Raw genomic sequence first — 10,865 nt, 5'->3', positions numbered from 1 at the left:
ACACACACACTGGCCGTACACACACATATACATACACTGCCCATACACACATATATACATACACTGCCCATACACACACACATATACACGCACTGCCCGTACACACACATATACATACACTGCCCGTACACACACATATACATACACTGCCCGTACACACACATATACATACACTGGCGTATCTGTTTCATTTTTTAGTGATTTAATTTATTTTGTTCCAGTGGAATGAAGTCTTCTGCCTGGTGGATGTGAATCCTGGGGAGGAATAACACTAGATCTGCTAGGATGTGGCCAGCGATGTGCAGCGAATTGCCCTGTAGATAAGAGGCGTCTTTTGCAGTCAGGCAGACCTGCAGTGCTGGGGTCTTCCAGAGATTGTTAGCATCACCTGTGGAGCTGGAGCCGGGGGGCTTCTTCCTCTACCTTACTGAGAGGTGGTAGATCAATACAGCAAGGGAATGTAAGCATGCGTGGGATATGACTAGACTATGATCGGAAGCTAATTACATAGGAAAAATGGGCAGAAAAGAGGGGCTGAGTGTTTCTTATCTTCCATCTCGGCATCGTGGGAACCATCGTAACAAAACCACCGGGGCCGTCGCCTCTTGGCTTCTCCTGCCGCAGCTTCACCTTGTGAGCCGCGATCGATAGACTGTCACGGCATTAGATGTCCAGATGCTGAAGTCCCTCCAGATACACAAGAATCACCCGAAAATGTAAGGGGGCCATTCAGCCGGATTGGTTCCAATTCACACAACTTGGAGGGCAAGAGACATACTGGACTCCAACTGCCCCTCCCCCCAAAAGCTACAACATACAGTAACACTTATCACGCAATATAACAATGTAACAAAAATTACTTCCAACATCTGCATAATGCAGGGCAATCTTGGTCCTTCTGTCTGGAAAAAGTCCATGGAGGCGGCATTGATAAGACCTGGTGCACATGACTACATGGATGGTTCCAAAAGCCCCGCATGACTTAAAAAAACGCAAGACATAATTTCTGCGGGATAAATAAATGAGACAAAGGCAATAGGCGCATGAAAGTCGGAAACTGTATATTACTGGAATACCTACAGAAATTATCTATAAATAATTGAGTTTTGTAGGTATTCCAGTAGTGTACAGCCTCCTGCTCCTTGCACCTGCTGCCTTTGTGATGTCACAATACACAGGTGACATCACAATAGGTGATGATGTCACGGAGGCTGTAAAGGGCCCTGACATTCCGGCAGTAGTTCAGTGTAGAAGTGAAGGAGCAACGATGGCTTCAAAGCAGATAAATCGTATCCAACTTCTGATGATTCTGATCCTCACCGCCCTGCATCCATCTGACTCAAACAGTAAGTACACCCATCACTCCCATCCATCACCGCCCTGCAACATCGCTGCCACTAAACCATCCTTTTATTGTGTGTAGTGCAGACAGGTGCCTGACGGGAGAATCACCCTGTAACCCCCCGCGCCCCATACTGGTTTTAACCGTTTTTAATTTGAATGACAGGATCCGGTCTTGAATTTAAAGGGAAATTTGAGTTTATTTCACGCAAATAGATAACATTATCATTAACATCCGAGTTGCTGGATGACCTCACTAATCCCTCCATGTATGATGTAAGAGTGTTTATTTTAGGATTCTCATTTTATTGGTTGTTACTAAATGATTGTTAAATGGATGGTTTCAGAAGCCCTGCGTATCCTTAAAAACCTAATATAACATTTGTGGGGAAAATAAATGGGAGACGGGGAAGATCCGGCTGAAAAACACATTGTTATTATTACTATAATTATTAGTATTAGTATTACTATTATTATTGGTATTATTATTATTAGTAGTATTAGTATTCCAGTAGTGTACAGCCTCCTGCTCCTTGCACCTGCTGCCTTTGTGATGTCACAATACACAGGTGACATCACAGTAGGTGATGATGTCACGGAGGCTATACAGGGCCCTGACATTCCAGCAGTAGTTCAGTGTAGAAGTGAAGGAGCAGCGATGGCTTCAAAACAGATAAATCGCATCCAACTTCTAATGATTCTGATCCTCACCGCCCTGCATCCATCTGACTCAAACAGTAAGTACACCCATCACTCCCATCCACCACCGCCCTGCTGCATCACTGCCACTAAACCATCCTTTTATTGTGTGTAGTGCAGACAGGTGCCTGACGGGATTATCGCCCTGTAACTCCCCCGCGCCCCATACTGGTTTTAACCCTTTGTCTTCTGTCGTTTTCTGTCGTTGTCTTACATAACAGTCTCCCATCCGACGCGGTTTGTTGATTTTTGCCCCTCTTGCCCCTCTCTTTCAGGCTGCGGCAGACGCCCGCTTATGTCAGAATATGGCAGCTCGCGGATTGTTGGAGGAGTAGATGCGCAGCCTGGTGCTTGGCCATGGCTGGTCAGCATCCAAGTGCCTTCCGGGGCCGGACATCGCCACTCCTGCGGAGGGACTTTAATCGATGAGCAGTGGGTCCTAACAGCGGCTCACTGCTTCAAGACCATGAAGAGGTAAGGATGGGGGGGGGGTGAGAATGCTGGCTGTGCATTATGGGATTGGGAGGGGCAGAAATGTTACCAATCGCTTTACCCTCACTATTATAACCTGACAAAGCCATCACGCGTTACATTGTAATCCTCTGCCTGGTTAACGTTACATCTCCTGTTTGTGAATCGATTTCACATCTTTGCCCCGGGATTCCTCTTTATAAATAGAGCTCAACGTGTTTCTGATAAGATTGATAATGGATGGATTCCCGCTAAGCCGCATGTCCGCTAACGTCTGTCTCTCATTATCCAGGGTCGTTTCCAAATGGCAAATTATACTCGGAGGATTCCAACTGTCGGATCCATCGCGAAGTGACGTCCAGATCAGATCCATCGACTCGTACGTTCAGCACGAGCATTACAATCCCTGGACTGAGCGGAACGACGTGGCGCTGATCAAACTCAACCAGGCCGTGAGATTCACCGACTTCGTGCAGCCGGCCTGCCTGCCGAGCGCCACCACGGACATCCACGCCATGGATCACTGCTTCATCAGCGGCTGGGGCGTCACCAAAGATAAAAGTGAGTAACTTAGACCCCCGGACACCCCGGGAATGGTAGTTTAACCCCTTACAGACTGATATGCATCACAGACATTTTCCTGGTGTGTTCCGGGATGTCCGCAATGGGACTTTGGAACCTTCTCTGCCGACTACTTCAATCTGACGGCAAGGACCGGCATTACTCAGCTTTATTTGGGCCAAAACCAAGTCTGCCCCTGATAAATCTATGACTGGGTTTGACATTAGGGGCAATAACTTTTACATACCCCTAGATGGTCTGATATTTCAGTATCCGCAAAGGACTCAGAGACCAAACTGTGTCACTGCTTCTCTCCCACGTCCCGAAATTCTGTGTCTTTCACAGGGGAGAATCCTCCTCTCGGGTTATAAACGGGGAATAGTTTTTTCGGAAGGGGGTCATTGCGCGTCTAACCAAACGGATGTAAACCCAAACACACCGACCTCACCAAAACTCACCCCACTAACTGCTCCCAGTCACACTCACCACACTCAGCCGCACACACACCACTCTTACATGGACTCCATGATTAGTTTATTTAAGTCTCTTCTCCTATCCATCGCTGGTGTCTGTGCGTCCGGTGATATTAATTCATTTCATCTTTGATGTCTCGACAGCCGTCCAAACGGCCGACATCCTCCAAGAGGCCAAAGTAAACCAGATTCCTCTGGAGAGGTGCAACGGCTCCGCGTGGTATAACGGAGAAGTCCACGACTACAATCTCTGTGCCGGCTACGAGGAGGGAGGCATCGATAGCTGCCAGGTAAGAAAACAAATCTCTATTTAAGTGCGGTTTCTAAAACCAATTCTGTCTGTTGGAGATGGTATTTTGCGCACATCTTCTCCCTGCGAACATGCGCCGCTAAGACAATAGTAGAAACTGTTTGTGGCACCAAGACGAGGAAGGCTATATGTCTTGGTACAGAGACGGGTTAAACCAGTCACATGACTCCGACAAAGAGATCCCAGGAGGTTTATGACCATACCCTGGGATGTCGGAGCGCGCTTACACCGACTGGATACAAATATTTGGGGATTTTTCGGATATAATAGAAAAAAATGGATAAAAAGAGACAATCTGGGCCACCATGTCATCTTCTGGGGATTTTTCTGGGATTCAGGCCACAGTGTCACAGAACGGTCATTATATCCAGACATCGGGCAACTCGCTCTTTAGTGAATAAACCGCAGAGCTTTTACTGGGGATGCGCAGCTGAGGCTGCAGTTTGTTACAAACCAAGGAGAATTAACCTTCCTCTATACTTTACTCCTGTAGGGAGACAGCGGAGGGCCATTTATGTGCAGGGACCCGGACAGCTCCACGTATAACGTCATCGGAGTGACAAGCTGGGGTGAGGGATGCGGGAAATCCAAAAAGCCAGGAGTGTATTCCAACACTCAATACTACCGCGAGTGGATCCTCAAAACAATGGGAACCCCATCTCCTGCGCTGAATGAAGCCGCTGTCACCCCAAGCTTGAGTGGTACAAGCAAACCTACAAGACCACCGTTCCGGCTGTCATCTCTATATCCTCCACTGCGGCCAAAACCAACACGGCCAGCGACCACGCGACCTCCACCTCAGACAACAACCGTGCGACCGGCACGGCAGACACAGCCTGCGCAACAGGCGGCATGGACACCTGGCACCTGGACACCTGGCACGCAGCCTGCGCAACGGAAACCGCGGACGCGGCCGGCGCAACGGGCGACATGGACAATGCCTGCGCAGAGGACACCTGGCACGCAGCCTGCGCAACGGAAACCGCGGACGCGGCCGGCGCAACGGGCGACATGGACAATGCCTGCGCAGAGGACACCTGGCACGCAGCCTGCGCAACGGAAACCGCGGACGCGGCCGGCGCAACGGGCGACATGGACAATGCCTGCGCAGAGGACACCTGGCACGCAGCCTGCGCAACGGAGACCGCGGACGCGGCCGGCGCAACGGGCGACATGGACAATGCCTGCGCAGAGGACACCTGGCACGCAGCCTGCGCAACGGAGACCGCGGACGCGGCCGGCGCAACGGGCGACATGGACAATGCCTGCGCAGAGGACACCTGGCACGCAGCCTGCGCAACGGAAACCGCGGACGCGGCCGGCGCAACGGGCGACATGGACAATGCCTGCGCAGAGGACACCTGGCACGCAGCCTGCGCAACGGAGACCGCGGACGCGGCCGGCGCAACGGGCGACATGGACAATGCCTGCGCAGAGGACACCTGGCACGCAGCCTGCGCAACGGAAACCGCGGACGCGGCCGGCGCAACGGGCGACATGGACAATGCCTGCGCAGAGGACACCTGGCACGCAGCCTGCGCAACGGAGACCGCGGACGCTGCCGGCGCAGCGTGCGATTCCAATGCAGCGTGAGAAACGTGCGCGTGAGACGGAGCCCGCACGTCCTGCAAAGACGGCCGCGCCACCAAACACCATCGACAAACTGAAACAGATGTTCATAACCATGACATCTAACGGGCGGCCGACCAAAAACGCTTTGCAGAAGATTCTCATGGCTGCTAAAGAACAATCAGCTCGATAAGAGACTGCAATCAGACTGTTACAGACAGAGACTGTTCTTAGAAAGCTATTGGAATAGCTATTAAGATAGACGTTAAGTTAGTTGTTAAGTTAGTTGTTAAGTTAGTTGTTAAGTTGGTTGTTACAAAAGCTGTTATAACAGCTCTTAAATAAATGATAAGTTAGGGGTTAGGGCAATTCCTCTGTGGTCAGTTTGGTCATTCATGGGGGGGGGCAAATGGTATCAAAAAACAAACCAGAAATGGTAAATCCAGGGAATAAGTGACTTTTTCCGGTGTTGCAGATTCTATGGGCAGTCACACGTTTCTGAGGGTAGAAGGTGTTGAGTACACGCAGAGTAAAGAGGCTGAACGCGGGCATTTAAAGTCCGCTAATTACACAAATGGCTTCGGGGGCCGTAACTCGTAGACTTGTGCATTCGTTTTTGGGCGAACATGAAAACGAACACGTAGACGAAGACACGCAACACGTGTTCGTCTTCGTCTAATAATCCAGGGCTCGACAAATGCCATGGCGCCAGGTCGCGACTGAGAATTTTGTCCTGGCGTCTAAGTATTTGTCAGCTGCCCGCAGAAATGTTTCTGCTACTTGGAGCGAGCGCATATCAGGGGTGTGTGAGTACAATGTGCAGGGTAAAAAAAATCCTGGCTACTAACTTTTTTAGCTGGCTCCTAGATTTAAAACAAATTTGTTAAGCCCTGTCCTAATCTCCCCGGTCCCTTCCCCATGTAGCCTACCTTCTCTACGCAGCATCGCAGGGGTTGACGGAAGAGGAAGTCCGTAGCTTCGCCATCAGGGGTTAAAGGGCACGGCACCAGCTTGGCCGACAGGTGTACTTCATTGGCTGATGGCAGAGGTGAGATGGGGAGGTTTACATCAGAAGACAAATCGATTGTCTCAGCGCCTTCTCGGTTCCGTTCTAGAATTCCGAACATAAATTGGGTTTTATAAATTTGAGAGAAGCAAACGGGCCGGCAGAGCTTAGAAAGAAAGAGAAAGATCCGGTTTCTCTGCGGGGGTTCAGAGGTCGGTTAAATTTAAACAAAGATTTTTGTACATTGGAGCGAAGAGGTGACATTTTGTATTTAGAGGGATAAACAACTTTGCACGGATTGCCACCCGGTGACGGTGAGCAGCGACGCGCCATTTATATATAGATGCCCCTACTGTAAAGGCATTGAAGTCTCTATATGGGTTTAGCAATCAATGCCCACCGGCTCGTTGGCTTTAAACATTGGCGCTGTTGCCGATCGATCGCCGCCGGCACGCGCTTAGAATAATGAGTTCAGGTCTTTCACTAAAATAAATCCGGGCGACTCCGCCGCTGAGCCCCTGAGATCCTTACGCATCGCTAAGGCTTTTGCCAAAAACATTCAAGGGTTTCCCAAGCTGCAAAAAGTTTGGAAATTCTGGGTTCAGCTCCTGGTCCCAGCTTCCAAAACATCCGATCTATCACAGAAGAGTTGATGCAAGAGAGAGCGTGGAATATAGGTGGGGCTGCCTCCCAGCAGAAGTGGTAGAGAGTAATGCAGTGAGTGTATTAAACATGCATGGGATAGGAAATATATAAATATAAATATATAAATATATAGAAAATAAATAACATTAACTGAAAAGATATGGTACAGCATAACTCCCATTACAATAGACTGAGCCAGACATTGACAGTAACGCAGTGGTACGCCTCTGCCCCTAAAACAGCCTCCCCGTGCCACAGCTGCCCATAAAACAACCCCACTGTGCCACCGCTGCCCCTTTAAACAGCCTGTCTGTGCCACCGTTGCCCCTAAAACAGCCTGGCTGTGCCATAGCTGCCAATAGAACAGCCTCCCCGTGCCACCGCTGCCTGTGAAGCAACCTGCCTGTCCCATTTCTGCCCCTAAACACTTACTCACTTCATTCATTCATTCATTCATTCACTTTCCTGCACCCCCTTTACCTCCCTTGCAGATTTCACTGTTGATCACTGGAGCCACGCAGACGTCTATGCAGCCTGACGGCAGCCTAATTCACTGTTTGGGGAAACTCTTTCCCCGCACAAGTTCCTGCTGCCCCTGCGTGGGGGACACAGCAGTGAGTTGCAGGCCCACGTTAGGCAGTCGTTGTGGCCCCCCCTGATAAGTGACGCCCGGGGCGGACCTCCCTCCTTTAGGTACGCTACTAGCCTGGCGGCCAGGCTCCCATTGCTTCTACACGGCTTAGTGCTCGTTATCCTGCTACATATGGCAGGCGAGGTGAGGCATGTACCGTGTACACAAATGGTTAATACACTTTACACTCAGTGCTATAATAATAGGGGTCGCAGGGTTCCACATCAACAACAGAAAAGGACCCGGTGGATTTGGACCCCAGCACCAGAAGTAACGCTTATCACGCAATATAACAACGTAACAAAAATGACTTCCTAGATCTGGATACTTCTGTAAGTAACGTTCCGGTTACCGTCTCCTGCAGACTGCGAATTTCTTTTGGCCGCGCCGTCTCTATGATGTCTCCTCAGCCTGGAGACGGATCATGTTATGCACTTCCCTGCGCTCCGGCCACGGAGAATCGGCCATCTCTGCGGAATTCTCTTTGCTTTCAAAACTGGAGGCAAAATTGAGAAAAATAGAACTTTTTCCAGCCCTGATTTAAAATGATTATTGAGATTTTCTAGCGTTCAAAGTTTCGATACTTTTATTAAAAGAAAATGAAGTTGTTTCTCGATGTCTCTCTCTACTTGGCAGCATCTAAACCATAATGTTGGTTTTTCTTTCTGTTTTGCGACCGGATATCTGCCGAGATATTCACCGATTTTCCGAATTCCTCCATTAATAGGAGCAGAGAACCCGTATCTGCCGTCCCCCGATGAGCCCCGGGTTTGGAGAACGCAGGGCTGATGCAGTTTATTTGACATTTTGGGCCAGTTGGGGGGTTGGAATAATTTAGGTTCTGGATGTCCCTTTAATGGCCAGGAGCCCACGGAGTCTTAACCCTTGTGTTTCCTCATTTTATCCGAATTGGTAATAAAACTTACAGATTCGCATGTAGTTGTAAGGGATAATGTATAAACAATGTAACCTTTCAAATTTAATTGAAATAAAGACACACACTATCAATGTGGAATAAACAGGCCGTGTACTTTTATTTAGCTTAACAACTTAACATACTTTAAAAGACTCTTGGCCCAAACCCAGAGTCTCACCTCCAAATAAATAAACCAAATAAATATAAATACCAAGCCATCCGCCCCTAAAAGCCAGAAGGCTGACACATTTCACCAGTCCATCCCTATAAGGGACGACTTTAACCCAACAAAAGCACACGACAAAATAAAAGAATTTTTTTTTTTTTTTTTTTTGGGAGGGTGGGCGGGATCTTCTCAAGCAGCAGTTCCATCTTCGCCCGCGGCTCTCCTGCACAGCCGAGAATACCAGCCTCGAAAGGTAAGTACCAACAGCTTAGCAGTTCGCCTTGTGGCATGAACGCTAGCACCTCAGACACTTCTATTTATAGGGCAGATTCGCGCCTTTAGCGCGGCGCGAGGCACCTCGAGGCGCTGCAAAAGCGTCCTCGAGGCAAAGGCGGCAAACCACTAAGCGGCGCGCGCAACTCCAGAACTTTCTTAGTTATATAACCTCACCTATTTTTTTTTTTTTTTTACAAAGCAGCCGCCTGAACTTTTGACCCCACCATACACCTAATGGTTAGGCACAGAGGTTAACTGCTGACCTCTGTGTGAACCCTAACCCTATCCCCACAACTACATGTCGCCCAGCGCTATTTAGGCGGCAGGGCTCTTCATGTAGTTGTAAGGGATAATGTATAAACAATGTAACCTTTCAAATTTAATTGAAATAAAGACACACACTATCAATGTGGAATAAACAGGCCGTGTACTTTTATTTAGCTTAACAACTTAACATACTTTAAAAGACTCTTGGCCCAAACCCAGAGTCTCACCTCCAAATAAATAAACCAAATAAATATAAATACCAAGCCATCCGCCCCTAAAAGCCAGAAGGCTGACACATTTCACCAGTCCATCCACCAGCCGCAAATGTATAACCACATTTGCGGCCCTAACCCATAAAAGACACGGCCTGTTCCACCATGTTTTGCAAATTCACATTAAAAATATCGCAACCTATATCTGATAGGTGCACACCATCCTTACGAAATAAACCAGCACAACTGCCTTCTAACTCAATATGCCGAAAGCTAATTAAGCCTTCCATTAACATAAACTTCTCCATCGATCTATTCAATTTTCTTCTCACTCTTTCGAGCGCCTTCAGTTCAGGTCTGGAGGTCCAAATTAACCTAGGAATCATTTCGGACCACACCAACATAGCATCCTTAAAATAACGTCTGAGATTCAGAATTAACCCTTTAAACAATAATAACAACTCAATTGATTTTGTCTTCCCCAAATCATTTCCCCCACAGTGAATAATAATAACATTTGGCATTGGTAACATATTTACATAATCTAAAACAATAGATTCTAACTGGCAAATATTTAAACCTCTAATACCTAACCAATACACTTTAACAAACTTGCTATCAAAACCCAGATTTTCACCGTAGCTCCTTTGAGACGCTCTGTTCTGGGCCCAATAAATGAAGGAGTGCCCCACAATCCATACTATAAATGGGCGCTCACCTGAAAGAAAAAACCATCAACACCTTACAATAAATTAGGTCTAATATAACTTAAAAACCTTTTTGACTCCCATCTACCTATTCTCTTTATAACCGATTTGTCCAAACCCAACATAGCGGCTTCTGTCGCTGCCCCAATCCTAAAAGAGTGCGACGAATAGTCATCATTACCCAACCCAAGCTGCACCAGCGACTTTCTAAGCACGCTTCTAAATTGGAAAATTGTCAGCGGTGTACCTGAACTGTGAACCAACCAATTACCTTCCCCTGCTGGCCTAATGGCATTAAACAATTCCGCATTTAACACTGGACACAGTTGCGATTCCATCCTGTATAATACTATCCAACAACCTTTACCTGACCTATCCGTTTTAGAGGATCGCAAAAATATTTTCAAATGCTCCCCACATATAATGTCTACCTTTTTCAAACCCGAACCACCCGTCTTATTCGCCGCCACCAACTCACTTATACGAAATGCTCCAAAAAACGCTAAAATAAAAGCCGTCCTGAACAGACGCCTTTCAAAATCATCCCAACAAACTTCACTTAAGACATTCACCAACTTACCCAAGATCTCAAAAGAAATCGGTTTCCTGTTATCC

The 10,865-nt window shown here is 47.9% G+C and overlaps 1 protein-coding gene across 1 annotated transcript; it reads left to right on the top strand.

Annotated features, from left to right (window-relative positions):
- The first annotated feature begins 1,999 nt into the window (after positions 1-1,999).
- On the top strand, positions 2,000-6,024 carry LOC128496890 (acrosin-like). The gene is made up of 6 exons (XM_053466713.1): positions 2,000-2,078; positions 2,316-2,514; positions 2,804-3,072; positions 3,690-3,835; positions 4,349-4,556; positions 5,900-6,024. The coding sequence occupies exons 1-6, from the start codon at positions 2,000-2,002 to the stop codon at positions 6,022-6,024; spliced, it is 1,026 nt and encodes a 341-aa protein (XP_053322688.1).
- Positions 6,025-10,865: the final 4,841 nt, after the last annotated feature.

The sequence above is a fragment of the Spea bombifrons genome, chromosome 5, assembly GCF_027358695.1.
Source record: "Spea bombifrons isolate aSpeBom1 chromosome 5, aSpeBom1.2.pri, whole genome shotgun sequence".
Lineage (NCBI taxonomy): Eukaryota > Metazoa > Chordata > Amphibia > Anura > Pelobatidae > Spea > Spea bombifrons.
Note: the sequence above shows the minus strand (reverse complement) of the source record. Positions and strands in the feature narration are given on the sequence as shown.